We start from the raw sequence: 19,552 nt of genomic DNA on the forward strand, positions 1-19,552 counted from the left end.
AGCCTTTGATTTAGTAAAGGTGACTCCCCTTAGCGGAATTCCTGGATCCGCCCCTGTAGGCAAGCAAAAAGTTTTGACATTTGTGGTTGACGCAATCGCGGATCGAGAAGTGGGCGCATCCCCTTTTGGTGCGGGGCGCTGTGCAGTATAACATGGACAAAAAAATATCCCGTCGGGGTTGTATTTGTTCTTGTCTTGAGTGGACTCTTGACTCCAGAACCAGTTTGACTTAAAACTATTCACGGATGGGCTGTCAACTACGACCGGGGTCTTAGAGATCAATTTGTTTTTCGCAGCGACGTACTGGTACTGGACAAGTCGCCCAAGTCCAAACAAGAGCAACACGGGGTCATGACGGCGTCGATCATGTCGCAATCTCGTTTCCGTGGAAAAACGAGATGTGATTGGATTGGTGTGCAACCGGAAACCGGGCCGTAGACGTAGCCCGACGCAGACGGACGGACCCGACCAAAGAGGGTTTAGACGCCGTGCGTCATCCCTGCATGCGCGCGCGCCGCTCGACATACGAAAACGTCCTCGCGATCGCGAGTCTAGTCGGACACTGTGTAACAAGCATCGTTACGCTCCAGCATGTAGCGAACAAAACCGTATCTTGTCAAACGGTTAGATCTAACGCTAGCCTCCTAAAGACTGAAATGTCGTCCAGACGGAAGAGAGGAAATGTAGCAGGTAAAAAATCATAAATTTAAAACACCGACCTTACAGTTGTAATTGTACTGGCGAAAAATTATCAGTCGTTTCAACAATTTCACGATGTGGACATCGTCTGAATCTAGACTTCAGTCCCATGAACTGCATTTTGCGCTGTTTTTACGGCGCTGCAACTTTAGTTAACACTAAGTTAAGAAGGGTTGGGGGTACCACCTATCGTCACCCTAAGGACCTGTAGCTTGTTTATTCTAAAAATATAACACAAATCCGCCTAATTCTTACCTCAAATATGCCATAAATACTGCAGTTTTGAATGTCGTGACCGTCTCGTTGATTATGAATCATTGTTTTAAAATAGCGCAATTTTAGTGCGTGCGTTCCGTTTTCTTCGCGCAGCTAAAAAGGTTGACCGAAAGATCGGTCTGTATCTGTCCGTCGGGGAATGTTCCGCGGAGACTGCGTCTGGCTTCACGGATCCCCTCCGTGTCTACGGAGGACAGCGTCACTAGTGAGACAATGGCAAAATATAAAAGAGTCCTCCGGACAGACGGATCTTTCTGTCTACTAAAAAGGGTACCTTGCGATCGGCACCCCCTCCCCTCCGTAGGTAATACACGTGAATTTCACAGGCCATAGGTACTGTATACGCTATATATTTCGCGGGGGTTTTATTTTCGCGAATTTCGCGAGTTGGGAGCTATTCGCGAAATTAACAACACGCGAAAATATTACCTTCCAAAATGAATCCCTTGCCTTGATGATACGAACATTTCAGTACTTATACCATGTCATGACTTACCGAACAGACCATACTGGCTGAGCTTGTTTACGTACATGTAGCACGTCCACGTCTACTTACGAATACTGTAGAGAGCCGATCCATTATCGCAAGGGGACCACTCGTCAGAAATCTAGCGCGATGGACTTAACCACTTCAAAAATGTTGAATTCTAACTTACTAGTTCGCAGAGTTTGGTAAGTTTTTTTCATGCAGTGTATAACTAGTATCATTCTATATTTGCTAGTAAGTTGAAAATTCACACTTTCTTTGCCACTTCATATTTTCTCTGGTCCCCAATCGCGAATTTAACCACTCGCGAAAATGTGTGACAGCGGCAATTCGCGAAAATTTATGTACGCGAAAATCATTGCGTATACAGTAATACACGTTAATTTCACAGCCATGCGTCGTTACTGAGCGGATGTGTAATTTTTAGCTTGGTTTGTTTGAGTTTGATTTTAGTTTCTTCGTTTTTATTGTCTTCATAGCTAATGACACTTAATCCAGCGCGTACCTTTTCGTTCTATACGCAAACAGCCATGATACGCAGAGTGCCGATGGGAAGGTGCCCTGCCGATAGGTGGTGTACAGTGTACGTGCCCTAACTGCGACCAGCCCCAACGTGCAGCGCGGCGTAGCGGTCTCCGGGGCTAGTGGTGCCCCAACCATACTATGTCTAGTACTAGTAGTAAGTTAGAACCCCTGGAGCGCTCCTTGCATTTCTTCTTCTTCTTCTGATTAAGTCTGCCTCCTTCAATAGACTGAAGATTCTTGCAGACTGGTGCTATTTACATTATAATACAATTTATTTACAGATATTTACAAGCACATAGAAAATTTGACGGAAATAACTAGCCACTGTGAATTAGTGACATAGTGTGATCAACCGTTAGACGGTTTCGAAATGATCCCACAGATGGCGATAAAACAATTTCTGACGACAGGGAATTCCAGTTCCTTACAGTTCTTGGGAAGAGGGAATGGCGATGCGATTCAGTTCTCGAATATGGTACCTGATAGGAGTGTGGTTGCGAGGCTCTCGTCAACTGAGTAGCCTGTTTGATAATTATAGTCCTGTGCTGAAAGAGGAGTAAGATTATTGTGTATTTTGTACATCATAATTAGCCTGTCATTTAATTTTCTCTGCGCTGTTCCAGAGTGGTCCAATCAAGTTCTTGTAGCATTTTGGTGACACTCGAGGTGTTATGGTAGCGATTTAAAGTGAATCGCGCAGCTCTGTGGACCATTTCAACTTGGTGGATTAGGTTCTTGGTAGATGGGTCCCAAACTGTGGAAGCATACTCAACAATTGGTCAAACCAACGTTTTGTAAGCTGTGGCTTTAACATCAGAAGATTTTATGCGAAGATTGCGTTTTAGAAATGCAAGCACGTTATTGGCTTTATTGACACTGTGTTGGGTCCACTTCAAATCAGAAGTGATGGTTACACCCAAGTACTTCACGGATTCAACAGATTCATTTCAAGAGGGGCGTTATTTAGATGATACACGTGTTGCACCTTTCTTCTTTTCCTGGATAATATCAAAACCTTACACTTATCTATGTTCAAATCCATCATCCATTTTTTCGCCCAGTCACCAATTTTGTTTAGGTCCTCTTGAAGATTTTGCTTATGATGTTGATTGTCGATGGTCATGTAGGAAATTGTATCATCGGCAAAAAGGCGAACCTTTGACGCGAGACCATCAGGCAAGTCATTGATGGGCAATTCCGTATGGGAAGGGCAAAAACAGCAAAATTCAAAGTTAAGTAAATGCTCAGAAATTTCAGTTTCCCGTACAGACGGATTGTTGTATTTACAGAAACAAAAAACCCTTTACCAATAACTTTCCTCGTTTTTGTTGTACACACTTTTAAAGTTGGAAGACTATTTATTGTATTTATCTAAAATTTTACAATATTAAATGAAAATTTGAAATGAAACAACTTAAATATCTCTCTGCTTTATCCATACTTCCACATCATTCTTCCTATGCTTCAACAATCACATTTAATAAAGCATTCAGTCACTCTCATTATCATATTTTTTGGAGAAATTTTCAAAATCTACTGACAAATTGACGTAATTCCGTTACCATGAAATTGAAAAAAGTTTTCTCCTGAACAAACTAATCACTGATTTTTTCTCCCCTTGTAAATTTCAGGCTTTCAAGTGGCCCTACTTTTCCTACTTTTTCCTACTTTTTTACTGCTGTCCCTACTTTTCCTACTTTTTTGCTCAAAATCCTGCTTTTTCCTACTTTTTCCTACTTTTTTGGTGAAAAACCCCACCAAAATTAAAAAAAAAAATGTGCAAGGCTACTTGAATAATTTATATTCAGAAATGAATAGACTCTAGTTGCAGATTCTTACTGGCGGGGAGAGCCTCTTCAGCATGAAAGAGGGATAACACACACCAATCAACCACAAGACTGCTGCCAGCCTCAGCTTTTGCTCCTGTGCAGATGTGATTGATCCCACTGATATTGCAGCCTAGGACTTGGAGCAGCGCTCAACCAGCTCTCATCATCGCTCAAAATTACCACGCTCTCCCAGGAGCAAAAGTGAGGCTGAGGCAGCAGGGTTGTGAGTACAAATTAAGATTTACATGTAACATCAAGAGTTCTGGTGAGTATCGACGAAAACTACTCCAAAAAGCCTGCACATGTCCTGACTTATTCCTACTTTTTTAGGTGATCCGAGAATCCTCTCGGATCACCTTTTGTATCTGTACTGATTCTTTGTTTTTCTTCTTCTTCTTCTTTTTCTTCTTCTTTATTTCTCCGCAAAAGTTGTGTAGGGATTAGCTCAGAAAGTGCATTGCCTATGAATGTTAAACTTATACCATATATGTCTCGTGTCCCAAAGACGACAATCGAAGTAAAATCAAAGTGATCAGTCGACCTTGACGTCACTATGACGTCATTATATGAAAACACATTTTCAATCATATCTCATTAATGAAATGGAGTTTTTCAATGAGATTTACGTCACATATATTTCAAGTCAAGCGCATTCTACCCATATTCTCAAAATTTATCTATACCTTAAAACGTGCGCGTACGCGCGCGTTGAAATATTTGTATGCTCAAATCGAGCTCAAAATTTTTTTGCACACGTTTCAGACCATTTGGAGCATTTTTTGAAAAATTGAAAAAATTGGACGGACGCGTACGCGCGCGTATATATACGCACGCACAGCTCAAATGCAACAGAAATTTCCCGTTTTTTCACACGCATCGCATGTCTGAAATGTCAAGGTATATTTCTATCAAGTTTCAAGTCAATCCGACCCAATATGACGTCATACGGGCCCGTCAAAGTTGAAATTCCGCGCGCGCGTCAATGGCGATATACAGTGCAACTATGCCAAAAAACCGCCAATTTTAAATCTGATTTTACTCGTCAGGATGAACGGTGACCCCCCATTTTCTTTACATATTTTGAAAGCTGATGAGTTGTACATGTCATTTCATGGGTTGGCGATACTGAAAAAATGATTAGAAGATATCAAATTTCTTAATAAAGTAAAAAAAGTAAATTTTCAAAATGACGTCATCAAATTTCAAATTCACTCGAGCGTATCTCACTTAAATTTCGCCAATTTTCACCCAGATTTCAGTATGTTGTAGCTTACGAAATGTTCTTTCATAAATGTAATAACAACATTTTGATTAGATAACGTCATCACCTCGTAAAAATGGATTAAAAGTATCCTTGTAAAATTTGACCAGTTTACGTGTTATCTCTATGGGAGAGCAGTTTTTCTGGCAGTGTAAATTGACATTACTATCTTTTTCGAGCACTAGCTCACTTATGCTTTGGTAAATTTTTCCCAGATTTTAGTATGTTATAGCTGAGACTTTGGGCTATCGTGAATGTGCCCTCCATTTTTTCATACGACGTCGGCATCACGTCGAAAAACTTTGTTGAAAATGGCACGTGGTTTCGATGCAGCGTCATTTTGCTTAATACACAGGGCCTATGGAGCATCAAATAGGTCATTGCATAGCGCATCCGACTCGTAATCCTAAGGTCTGGTTCGAAGCTCACTCCTGCCAATTTTTTTTGTTGATATTTTTTAAACACTTTTTTATTTTTTTTTAGTTCGTCTTAATATCCTTTCCTAACTTTATCTTTCTCTGATTTTTTATGCTTCTCCTTCAAATTTCTATAAAATAACATAACCTTTTTCTTTATTTTCCTTTCTTTCTACTACTTTCTGTGCAATAGATGAACAACAACAATGACTATCAGCCTCATTCTTAGCACATGTTTAGTTCATGTCACGTACATTATTTCATAAAATAACAACTACTTGATCGGACACCATCTTGGCGAATACATGTCCTATCTTTCCCATATTTTGCACACGCAAAGACCATGTTACAAGGATCAGTTTACAAAATAACTACTTTTTGCTCAGATGTCATCTTGTCTGTGTAAATTGGAGTCAAAGGTCATATGTACTTTTTTCTCTATCTTCGTTATGACGTGTTATCTCTATGGGAGGGAATTTTTTCTAGATGCGAAAATTGACATGATTGTCTTTATCGAGCACTAGCTCATTTACCCTTCGGTGAATTCCTCCCAGATTTTAATATGTTGTAGCTGAGACTTTGCGCTATCGCTAGTGTGCCCTTTGTTTTTCATACGAAGACGAAATCATGTCAAAAAACGTGGTTGAAATAAGCTTATCTTTGATGTATTGAATTTCACAACATAACCATTTTTTTTTTTGCTCAGATGCCATCTTGTCTGTGCAAAGTGGGGTCAAAGGTCATATGTACTTTTTTCTGTATCTTCGTAATGACGTGTTATCTCTATGGGAGGGAATTTTTCTAGATGTGAAAATTGACATGATTTTATTGAGCACTAGCTCACTGACCCTTCGGTGAGTTTCTCCCAGATTTTAATATGTTGTAGCCGAGACTTTGCGCTATCGTTATGTGCCCTTCGTTTATTCATATGACATCGAAATCACGTCATAAAACTTTGCTAAAATTAAAGCTTAGCTTCGATGTATTTTTTTCATATTTCTTTCTTTTTGCAACTTTCTTTGCAATAACTCAAGAAAGACATTCCTATTACCCCCATATTTTGCACATGTTTAGTTCATGTCACATACATTATTTCAAAAAAATAACAGCTACTTTATCGGACACCATCTTGGTTATGTAAATTAGGGTCAAAGCTAAAAAATGTTTCATCCTGTATCTTGGTGAATACATGTCCTATCTTTTCCACATTTTGCACACGCAAAGACCATGTTACAAGAATCATTTCACAAAATAACCACTTTTTGCTCAGATGTCATCTTGGGTGTGCAAAGTGGGGTCAAAGGTCATATTATATACTTCATTCTGTATCTTCGTTACTGTATACCAAATTCGGTACCAAAGATGGCAGGTCTGACTCCCTTTTCTAAATGAGAATCCAAACATCACACGTCCAATGTCCCCTCAACACCGATAAAACCTGTATGGTCATGCCTATTTGGATCAGGACTCACATCATTGATTTCCAAACAGATCGGATCACCTAATTTGTCAGTGTTGACAAATTCTAAGTCTAGTTTTCTTTAATGCCCTACTTTTTCCCTCTTTAAGTCCTACTTTTTCCTACTTTTTTAGAGATTTTGTTCCTACTTTATTCCTACTTTTTTACGTTATCCCACTTGAAAGCCTGAAATTTTTTCTCTACATGTGACTCTCTGAAAAGTCACAAAACATTTTGTGAAATATCTCCTTCAGTTCTTCTGTAATTGTGGTAACGGAATTACATGGTAACGGAATTACACGCACATCTAATATGGAAGAAAATGACATATCCTACTTTCGTGCGAATATGTATGTGAACTGTTCATGAAATAGCTTCAGGGCATTATTATTGAGCTTAACAGTGTTAGTGATTGGCAGTCTAAAGGAGTGAAAGTTGAAATATATGTATGGTATGATACACTGACATGACTCAGCATACAGTGTAGCTGGATGCCTCTGACAGTGAGTCCTGACATCAGGGTACACGCTTGACAAGACTTCTTGTGCTGAAAGTCTCCTCCCTTCCTTCACCTTCTCTCATGTACAAGAACTACATGTGTACATGGAGACTGTGCTAACTGATAACTTTATAAGGTTTGCTACAGATACTCATTCTCAAATGTTAAAAATCATACTGAATTCTGAGATATCAATTTGTATATTTTCTTGCTAAAAAGTCTCATGGTTTCATACAAAATCTAAGTACATGTATAGTGATGAGGGACTAGTGAATGGGTGTGATGCAGCATAAATTGAACAAAGGTTAGAAAGAAGAGGAAGGACATAAAATGTCTTGAAAAGGAAAAGAGAGCACTGCTACTGACAGAGAGAAATGAACAGGATAATTTTTGTGAGGAAAGATCAAGAATTTAAGAGAAGGATCATACACAGTGTGATAGAAGTCATTACTTGACACGGGATGCCCACTGAATGTGACACCTTTGATCTTCCATCTGTATATGCTAAAGGCTTTATTATCACCAAGTCGATAGTCTGACTTTTATTGAACACGTCCTGTTTTCATCCTTAAGTCCTTTATCTTTAATTGTAAGTGTATGACTATGACCTTCTTTCATTTGTTTCTTAGATCTTTCCTCCACAGAGACATGTATTTTGATTTTCATGCCCATTTGATACAGAGCATCTGCTACCCTTTGAAATTTGTTCTGTAATCCTTTCTTTTAAAAGGAATAAAGACAAAAAAACACCATTTGTGATGAACATTTACCCAGTCAGTAATTGTGATACAGCTCTAAAATGTAACATTTAGGCCTATACTTTCCCATCCTATGAAGATTTTAAATATTAAAGTCAATGGGCTTCTGCTTCTACCTTTACTCTTCATGTTACCATTTGCTGTACAATCCAGTTTCCTTTCATGCAAGTGCCATTATAGTCCGGGAGCCAGCGGGGGTCAGCCTAGCTGAAAAGGTTACCAATTTTTATGTGTATAACAATTTAGTACATATGCCCCTGAGTATGGAAATGCACGTCTGGCTGGTCATCGGTGGTGGGTGTGGCCAGGAGGGCCACAAAAAGGACCCCCCAAAATTAGGCTAGCCTAGCTGGAAAAGTAACCCCATGAAAACAACTGGAACTTGTTCGTTACACTTACAGGATAAATGAATGACCATTGCCAGACGTTTTAAGTGGTGGGGGGTAGCCGCCAGACGCTCTTAAAGGCCCAACTCCAGCTAGGCTAGCCTAGCTGAAAAAGTAACCTTATGAAAACCACTGGAACTTGTTCGTTACACTTACAGGATAAATGAATGACCATTGCCAGACGTTTTAAGTGGTGGGGGGTAGCCGCCAGACGCCCTTAAAGACCCAAATTTTTCCAGCTAGGCTAGCCTAGCTGAAAAAGTAACCTCATGAAACCCACTGGAACTTGTTCGTTACACTTACAGGATAAATGAATGACCATTGCCAGACGTTTTAAGTGGTGGGGGGTAGCCGCCAGACGCCCTTAAAGACCCAAATTTTTCCAGCTAGGCTTGCCTAGCTGAACAAGTAACCTTGTGAAACCCACTGGAACTTGTTCTTTACACTAAACAGGATATATGCATGACCGTTGCCAGACGTTTTAAATGGTGGTGGGGAGGGGGGGGGGGGGGGGGGCAGCCGCCAGACGCCCTCAAAGACCCAATTTTACCAGCTAGACTAGCCTATATATAGCTGGAAAAATGACCTCCTGAAACCCACACGGTTGTTCTTGTGATACACTCAAAGGATAATTGAATGATTGTTGCCAGACAATAGCCGCCAGACGCCCCAAAGACCAAACTCTTACCAGCGAGGCTAGCCTAGCTGAAAATTAGGAAAGTAACCCCATGAAACCCACTGGAACTTGTTCTTACACTTACAGAATAAATGCATGACCGTTGCCAGACGCTTTAAGTGGTGGGGCGTAGCCCCCAGACACTCTCAAAGACCCAATTTTACCAGCTATAAGGTTCACATATATCAGAAATGATAGCAGTGTAATTCCATAACAATACCGCTTGCTTGCGAGTTCACCAGTCTATAATCTATGCATTGCCTTATTCTTTTGTTCTGCTTCCTTGAGCCCCAACTCATGCATTCTTATGGTGACTCTCCCATGTCATCATCCTTGTTCATTGCAATGTGTTCTATTTTTTGAAAATATTCTTATTCTTCATCCCAATTATCACAAATTCTGAAACTCTGTCCTCAGTATAACTAATTCATAGTTGTACAAATGTAAAAATCTGAGAATCACCCGGAGGTCTCCTTTAATGGGGGAGTTTCTTGAGCGCACAGGGAAACATGCTTTGAAATATCAATAGGGCAAGTGTTGAGACGAAATACTGTAGAAATATGAGAATATACTGTGCTGTGGTTTTGGTAGAAGAAATAGGGTATCTGTATTTGTCCTCAGTGATAACCAAAAAAACTTATTTGGAAAGAATAATAGACATCAAAAAAGAATTGCCCAATCAAACATGTCGGGATTTTTCTCAAACATCAGTGTTCTCATTTTCTTTGCAGTGTAAAACAAAAATGAAAAACAAAAAACAAAAAAACAGGGCCGGGTACAGTATCCGGATGGAAATTGGTGGGATGGGCGTAAACCCGCGGGTATTATAACATACTGACGTAAAAAAAAAAAAAAAAACAAGACCAAAAACTACTTTCTTTCTGTGCCCTGGGGAGAAATATTCATCAATTGCATTTCGGAAATGTTGAAAATCACAACTTTTGATGACATTGTGTCCTACAGTATCTCTTCTTATATGAAGGCTTTTTTTTTATAATTAAGTTTCTTACCTCTATGACCATGATAAAACAAACCCCTGATGATTAAAACAAAAGACAATCAATTAAAACTTGGCAAATGAACTCTTTGGACAGTAGCAAAAGGGAATACATTAACAGTTTTTGCAAACTCTTTATACAATTGTCTAATACTCCATCAAGCTCATAAAAACACAATTCTACTGCAACAAGAAATCCATTCAGTAAGACTCGTCCTCGGTGTTAATAGCTTAAAATGCCAACTTTTTGAAAATAATGCCCCAGCTCTTAAATTTACTTTAAAAAGGGGAAGTAAAGCTCAACACCTTTGGCCTATGACTTTTTAAGTACCGTATCACCTTACGGTTGAGGAAATGGGTAAAGAAAAATTATTAACGAAATAAAACTTATAGGAACATATTTTACATGACCTCACCGTTTTCTTCTCTTATGAAAGAAACGAAATCTGAAAATTGTTCAAGAGTGTTTTTGAACATAGTACATTGCAAAAGTAGAAAAAAGCTGTGTTTTTAAGAAACATAACTCACAACAACAAGGAATTCCTGTCGTGTCTAGTATTGCACGTTTTTGGTTTGGAGGGTTTTGGATGCTAATATTTCAAGACAAGTTTATGCTCCGGCACTTCAATGAACTTAAATATAAAGTAATGATCAACCTCTCTTGCCAATAAACTCAACATTTGCTGTTCTTCAGTAAAGCATATGACAGAAACATATGAGAAACATGTCTAAAATTCATATGAATAAGCTCACAGCAACAACAAAAATATTATGTTATCTATAAACTAATACTGCATGTACTTAGTTTCGAGGGATTAAGATGCAAAATGTTATGACAAAAGCCCCTACGTGGCTACCAGCAATTAAACATCCTTCAACTTCTTAAGCAAATGAGCTCATGTGTATCATCTTCTTGTTGAGAAGACGAAGATGAGTAATGATAAAATAACCAAACTATCAACTTTCCTTAACATGTTTTACATGAAATCATTATTGCCTTCTCGTAACGAAATTTACATCTTGGTGCAACTTTGCATCCTTTCGTGAGGGTGCAAAGAAACACCCAAAGTTCCAAGATTGTGCCTTGTTTTGAGGGTGCAATCTTGGAACTTTGGGTGCTACTTTGTACCCGCAAGAAAGGGTGAAAGTTACACCCTCGGGAGCAACTTTGCCCCCTTGAAAAAGGCGCAACCTCGTACCTTTAGGTGCAACTTTATGCCCGAAGGATGCAAGAATGTACCCTCTCTTGAGGGTGCAATCTTGTGCCTTATTGGTATGATGTTGCACCTATGTGGTGCGTATTTGCTCCATGACTGCTGCAAAATTGCTCCTTTAAAGGAGCAAGTGACAGTCAATGTCACTGCCTGCTCCTTTATAGGGGCAATATTGCCCATCATCTCAAGGTGCAACTTAGCATTACATAATCGGGTACGATTTAGTTTCTTAACTACTCTAAACCTTGAATAGTGCGAACTGATGTAAGCCTATTTGCTCAGTATATAACTTATGTTGTTGTTGCACTCTGCAAAGTAAACAGGTAAATAGGATTAGTGTAACTTGGATCTTGTGAATCATGAAATGTGTGTGCGTGTGGAATTTGTGAGTTGTGAAAATGTTAATGTAAAAGTTAACTTAGTTGTGTTTCAATAATATACTGAAACCAAACCTTTTCAATAAGGTGAGCACTATATCTATCAAACAGTTAACCTTCTCGGCAAGAGTATACATCTGCATGAAGGAAGAGGTGAAAATATGATATGCAGTTGTCTGGATACATTTTATTCAAAACGTTCTTGAATGCGTACTTATTCACATAATCTATAAGAATAACATATGCTTCTTACCAGTACTCAAAGCCTCTAAAACAAGAGGATGCTTCTTACACTTCTAAAGCATACACCATATCTTAAAAACAAAAAGTAAGAGGATTTAAGAAGCTGTTTGTATGCATTCAAACGAATCCATATTTCTATCTAAAATCTAAAACGTGTCTTGTAAAAGGGGAATTCCTTTTATAATGACGATGCCAAACCTTTTTTGTCTTAAAGTCCTTATCTCGACATGTCTTGGAGTTCACGCTTATTGAAAACATGAGATTCTTGGCACGTAGATTACAACTATGGTTTAAAGAGTTAACTGAGATACGCATATCGTATACGGGCATTTCGATGAAAACATTTAAATACAAGGTACTGAAAATAATATGAAAATCAAACTTGATACCAGCCCTTATCGGCAACCAATACAGACTATGGAGGACTGCAGTTATAATTGTGTTCAGATATTGTTTTGGGTGATACACGCACGCCGACTGATTTGGGATCAATTCGAGTCCCTTGAGCTGAGATTCCGGAACTGCAATGAGCAAACCATCATTATGCATAACAAAGTGACAGAGAATAATGCATGTACCAGTTTCTGTTTCATTGTTCTATACACAGAAAATTGTTTCGTTTTCCAATCCTGTACCAACGGTACCTAAAAAGTCATTGGCCAAAGGTGTTGAGCTTTACTTCCCCTTTTTTAAAGTAAATTTAAGAGCTGGGGCATTATTTTTAAAAAGTTGGCATTTTAAGCTATGTACACCGAGGACGAGTCTTACTGAATGGATTTCTTGTTGCAGTAGAATTGTATTTTTTATGAGCTTGATGGAGTATTAGACAATTGTATAAAGAGTTTGCAAAAACTGTTAATGTATTCCCTTTTGCTACTGTCCAAAGAGTTCATTTGCCAAGTTTTGATTGTCTTTTGTTTTAATCATCAGGGGTTTGTTTTATCATGGTCATAGAGGAAAGAAACTTAATTATAAAAAAAGCCTTCATATAAGAAGAGATACTGTAGGACACAATGTCATCAAAAGTTGTGATTTTCAACATTTCCGAATGCAATTGATGAATATTTCTCCCCAGGGCACAGAAAGAAAGTAGTTTTTGGTCTTGTTTTTTTTTTTTTTTTTTTTTTTTTTACGTCAGTATGTTATAATACCCGCGGGTTTACGCCCATCCCACCAATTTCCATCCGGATACTGTACCCGGCCCTGTTTTTTTGTTTTTTGTTTTTCATTTTTGTTTTACACTGCAAAGAAAATGAGAACACTGATGTTTGAGAAAAATCCCGACATGTTTGATTGGGCAATTCTTTTTTGATGTCTATTATTCTTTCCAAATAAGTTTTTTTGGTTGTCACTGAGGACAAATACAGATACCCTATTTCTTCTACCAAAACCACAGCACAGTATATTCTCATATTTCTACAGTATTTCGTCTCAACACTTGCCCTATTGATATTTCAAAGCATGTTTCCCTGTGCGCTCAAGAAACTCCCCCATTAAAGGAGACCTCCGGGTGATTCTCAGATTTTTACATTTGTACAACTATGAATTAGTTATACTGAGGACAGAGTTTCAGAATTTGTGATAATTGGGATGAAGAATAAGAATATTTTCAAAAAATAGAACAAATTGCAATGAACAAGGATGATGACATGGGAGAGTCACCATAAGAATGCATGAGTTGGGGCTCAAGGAAGCAGAACAAAAGAATAAGGCAATGCATAGATTATAGACAGGTGAACTCGCAAGCAAGCGGTATTGTTATGGAATTACACTGCTATCATTTCTGAAATAATGTGAACCTTATAGCTGGTAAAATTGGGTCTTTGAGAGCGTCTGGGGGCTACACGCCCCACCACTTAAAGCGTCTGGCAGCGGTCATGCATTTATTCTGTAAGTGTAAGAACAAGTTCCAGTGGGTTTCATGGGGTTACTTTCCTAATTTTCAGCTAGGCTAGCCTCGCTGGTAAGAGTTTGGTCTTTGGGGCGTCTGGCGGCTATTGTCTGGCAACAATCATTCAATTATCCTTTGAGTGTATCACAAGAACAACCGTGTGGGTTTCAGGAGGTCATTTTTCCAGCTATATATAGGCTAGTCTAGCTGGTAAAATTGGGTCTTTGAGGGCGTCTGGCGGCTGCCCCCCCCCCCCCCCCTCCCCACCACCATTTAAAACGTCTGGCAACGGTCATGCATATATCCTGTTTAGTGTAAAGAACAAGTTCCAGTGGGTTTCACAAGGTTACTCACAGTGTTCAGCTAGGCAAGCCTAGCTGGAAAAAGTTTGGTCTTTAAGGGCGTCTGGCGGCTACCCCCCCACCACTTAAAACGTCTGGCAATGGTCATTCATTTATCCTGTAAGTGTAACGAACAAGTTCCAGTTGGTTACATTAGGTTACCTTTTCAGCTAGGCTAGCCTAGCTGGAAAAAATTGGGTCTTTAAGGGCGTCTGGCGGCTACCCCCCACCACTTAAAACGTCTGGCAATGGTCATTCATTTATCCTGTAAGTGTAACGAACAAGTTCCAGTGGGTTTCATGAGGTTACTTTTTCAGCTAGGCTAGCCTAGCTGGAAAAATTTGGGTCTTTAAGGGCGTCTGGCGGCTACCCCCCACCACTTAAAACGTCTGGCAATGGTCATTCATTTATCCTGTAAGTGTAACGAACAAGTTCCAGTGGTTTTCATGAGGTTACTTTTTCAGCTAGGCTAGCCTAGCTGGAGTTGGGCCTTTAAGAGCGTCTGGCGGCTACCCCCCACCACTTAAAACGTCTGGCAATGGTCATTCATGTATCCTGTAAGTGTAACGAACAAGTTCCAGTTGTTTTCATGGGGTTACTTTTCCAGCTAGGCTAGCCTAATTTTGGGGGGTCCTTTTTGTGGCCCTCCTGGCCACACCCACCACCGATGACCAGCCAGACGTGCATTTCCATACTCAGGGGCATATGTACTAAATTGCTATATACATAAAAATTGGTAACCTTTTCAGCTAGGCTGACCCCCGCTGGCTCCCGGACTATTACAGTGTATTTTATACATTTGCTTTCAGGCAGTCAAAATACAACTTACTGCAAAAGAGAAGATGCACACTTCTTGTGAGTAAATATATGGCAACACTCAGGATGAGAAAATAGACAAAGTCAAAGAAGAAAGACAGAGACAGGAAACTTGTAGGAAAATTATAGGCCAAGTCATAATTGTGTTTCTGAAGACGTCATTTGGAAATTTTGTGTGGTCAGAAGTAAATACTAACATTATTCACAGGTTGATTAATCTAACTCTAACACAGTGAGCTGCAGATGGATAAAAGAGGCCCTCTTACCTTTCTATGAATTAACAGAATTTGGTCGACTAATGGTTCAAAAAGTTGTAGTTTGTTAAAGTTATTTTGCTGTTTTCTACTTCCTTTTAGTTTAGACACTTTTATTTTGGTGGGCTTAAGTAGGACTTACACTGTAAGGGAATTATCAAATTATGCACTACATTATATACCAGGGGGCAACTTCAGCTATAATAGTAAAATGCCACAAGTTTTTAGTGATTAATATATGCTTCAACATATAGATAATAATGATTAAGCACTGGTGCAATACCATAATCATATAAGAAAATTTTCTTTTCTATTTATGATTGAATTGTAATTTGTTATATTTGTCATTGAACCACAACTGCATCTTTTCACTTAACAAATTAAAAGTTTCAAGCATCTTTAGTGTCCATCCTTAATATTAAACATTGTGTTCAATGATGGGGCTGCACACTGTGCTCTTGCACTGTAAATTGGCACTTTATGATTTAGATTTAAATTCAGTGTCAATCCGGACAGTTTTTTATTATTTTCTTATGCATGTGCACAAAATATTTATGTACAATACTTGTAAGTAATTCACACATATTGTCAATTATTGGCATATTTAGGAAGAAGAAAACAGAGAAATCTGTCTTGCATGATATCAACAAAAGAAATACAAGAAAATTTGAGTATTGTTGACTGGATTTATAGAATTGTACTTGTGTAGGGCTATTCTAGCGTAATTCCGTTACCATGTGTCTTAGATGTCATTTACCTGCAGAGTGTGAAATTCTTAACTTGAAAGTAGACAAATTTTGATGGATGTGGTACTTACAAGTTACGAGATCTTGATTGACATAGTTACGACTTCAAATCACAGTTGTTAGCATAAACATTTTGTTTTTTGACAATAAAAACTCATTTGGCACCTATACACTTGTAGCAGTTCAAGGTCAAAGGCTAGAGAGTACTTATTTAGTGGTTATATTATAGCTAAAGGCATAAACAATCTTTATCAAGACATTTCAGAATACATGAGTACCAAGAATGTGTATTTTTTCCAGTGTAGTTCAGAAGGCGTAATTCCGTTACCATTTATGTAATTCCGTTACCACTGACTTTACGGGGAAAAAGCGTGCTGCTTGGAAAATGTGATGAAATATTTGAAAAACAATACAACTGAATTGAAGTCGACACAATCAAAGACGAAATCAGACAACAACCTACAGTGTATGTGTTATAGATTTCAGAGAAACAACTCCCAAAGTCAGAGTTGAAGTTGTGACTAAATTCTCTGGTAATTCCGTTACCATCGCACATAGACCTCCTTTGTAACCAACCAAGTCAGAACATTTAACAAATTTGTATTTGGGGTGACAGTGTGAGTACCTCTGCATCTTTTAAATGTATCAAGAGAAGGCAAAGTAATCAATCCTGTACACAGGGTGAAAGAATATGAGCCAAAATTCTCTGATTTGTAATTCCGTTACCGCGGAATTGCCCTGATGTAAAGCAGAAAGAGGCAATTCCCAAGAACCGACCCCTGAGGCACTCCAGATCCTAGTTTCCTACCGCTACTGGAGAAGATTTAGTACCATTCAAAACGACCCTCTGACTTCTTCCATTGAGAAAACTTTGAATCCATTTCAGATTTTTCCCCCTGATACGGTAGTAGTCCAGTTTACGTAAAAGGCGTTCATATCCAACCTTGTCAAAAAAAGACAAGGAAACACTGCCGGGGAAATCTTTGAAGGCTTCCGTGGTGGTAGAACGTTGGGTGGTAGAAGGCTTCATGGTGCACCACATATTCTGTCTGGAGTAAGTGAGTGGCCCTGAAAAGGGCCTACCCAATCCCGACGTTTTGGCAAGCATGTTCTCACCGTTCTCAAACATTCCCTTGAGAATGGCGAGAACATGCTTGCCGAAACGTCGGGATTGGGTAGGCCCTTTCCAGGGCCGCTCACTTACTCCAGAAAGAATATGTGGTGCACCGTGAAGCCTTCTACCACCCAAACACTACCGGGACTATGCCCCTTTAACCAAAAACGTTCAGTCTCAGAACTTACCCGAACGGGGTCAGGCTAGACTCGGAGTCGGACTCGGGGATAACTCGGCCTCGCTTTGCTTGACGGCGGGATGAGTTGTATTCAAATGGTTGTCCCTCTGGATTGTACAGTGTTGTACTATGCATATGGGAGCGGCCTGTATAAACTACATTGTAGCATTCTGGCTACTCGCAGTTAGCTATACTGTGGGAGCGCCAACGGCAACGCTTCGCGTTTCGTGGCTGATCGCAGTTTACACGACTCAAAAAGGGTATAGAATGACTCAAAAAAGGTATAAACTTAGGTCTAGACCTAGAATGATTTGCCTCTTTAAATTATATATTACTAGATTTTGGAGCTGGTCCCTTCCACCATGTCCACGACGTGGACCACGTACTAAAAGTAAAACTAGGTCTAACCTTAGTAATTTACTAACGGTTAGACGTCTAGTATTAACGTTAGTAGTAGACTACTAGTACTACACTGTAGGCCTACTAATTTACTCCTTTCTGGGTCTGTTGTACATAGAGGTTCTAGACTACCTGTAATCTGTATATAAAATGTTGTGGTACCCGACTGCCTCCACATTGTAGAGTATAAAGTCTTGGCCTAATTGCGACTTGACCGAATAACCAGTCTGTATTTGGTCGTCAGGGGATATGTTCCACGGAGACTGTGTCTAAAGATTCCTTCGGACAGACAGATCTTTCTGTCTGACGTTAAACTGCGACCAGTCCAAACACGAAGCGTTCGGGCTGCACATTGCATTGCAGAGTCACATACGGGGTAGGTAGTATCGCCCCTAAATTCCAACTTAAGTACTAAGAATTGCTTCAATTTGAATACATACAGATCAGATGTAGAGTCTAGTCCAATGTTGACAACACTTAGTACCTCAGTGGGAACGTTTGGTTCCTCCAATTTAATAGGCCTAGTCCCTTTCTGTAAAATCGATGACTTTAACTTCTTCTTCTTATCATATCCACACACTAGATGATGTGTTTTTGCCAGAGCTGGACTCAGCTTTTGGCAATATCATTATATTCTGCAAGGTCCCCAGCCTTGCATTCTTGTTCCAGTAGAGGACATCTCAGCAGGTGCTCCATGGTTTGTGGCTCAGTGCCACATATGCAGGTCACATCTTCTGTGCTCAGGTATCCCCACTTTTTGAGAGTCACTCTACATCGGCCAGTTCTGGTTCGCAGTCTGTTGAGGCATTTCCATTCAGACCAACTTGCATCATGACTTTCACTGATCCGGTCAAGAGGAATCTGTGAGAATGACAACTGCTCCATTCAACGGATTTGAAACCTGTGTGCATGCGCTGACCGGAGTGCAATGCAGCCTTTTCACAAGGCCTTCTCGCTGTTGAAGCGTGAGAGCGAAAGGGCCTTATCTCAAGGCAAAAAACATTGCACCTTTCTTGCATTATTCATATCGCCTATGCGCAATGTGCCTTGCAAAGGTTGTTTAGAAAAATGAAGGGAGGAACGGGGAGAATGGAGATGGACTCGTAGAAAAATGGTTTTTCAAGACCATGCATGGGATCAGCCCGGAAATTAGCATGTAAAAGACAGGTAAGAATTAGATGGGAAACATATGTAGGGCCTATAGTATAAAAGTAATCCTTTTGCTGGTGAAATACATAACTTATTGAGGGGCGAAAGTTTCTCTTTCATTGTACAGAGACAGCGCTTTGTTGACTCAGGGTGCTCCCACAGTATAACTGTAGTGAACAAGAAGCGCCCTGGGGTTCGTCTTGGCCCTGTACCACTGCACAATTAGATCTAGCTCTCTTGCTCAGGATCCTAGCGATAATGGGGTTCTTAATCATGGAACAGACATTGCAGGGCTGCCAACTCTCATGCATTGAGCGTGAGACTCATGCAATTCAACCAATTTTGACTGTCTCACTCTGATAAATGAATTCTCGCGCTAAACCCCCAAAATGGAATGTACATGACTACAAAAATAGATATATCTCTAAATTCTCTGATATTCCGAATATCGATATGCCCAAGCCCAAAATTTCGAGATTTTCCCGCGCGGGTGTAAAGCTTAACCAATAATAATCGTTTTCGGTTTGCACGCAAAGACGAGCTATTGGATTACGATTGGTTT

General features: G+C 39.6%; 1 protein-coding gene across 1 annotated transcript in view; it reads left to right on the plus strand.

The window, feature by feature from the left end:
* Positions 1-589: 589 nt before the first annotated feature.
* LOC139726924 (uncharacterized) overlaps positions 590-19,552 on the plus strand; it is a gene marked incomplete at its 3' end in the record, with an annotated part of 45,245 nt that continues 26,282 nt past the window's right edge. Inside the window, exon 1 of the mRNA XM_071637912.1 lies at positions 590-690. Coding sequence (XP_071494013.1) covers positions 657-690 — 34 coding nt within the window. The remainder of the gene's footprint in view (positions 691-19,552) is intronic.

Source organism: Diadema antillarum, unplaced genomic scaffold (genome assembly GCF_040938485.1).
Source record: "Diadema antillarum isolate AM-2024a unplaced genomic scaffold, OU_Dant_1.0 seq00000105_RagTag, whole genome shotgun sequence".
Lineage (NCBI taxonomy): Eukaryota > Metazoa > Echinodermata > Echinoidea > Diadematoida > Diadematidae > Diadema > Diadema antillarum.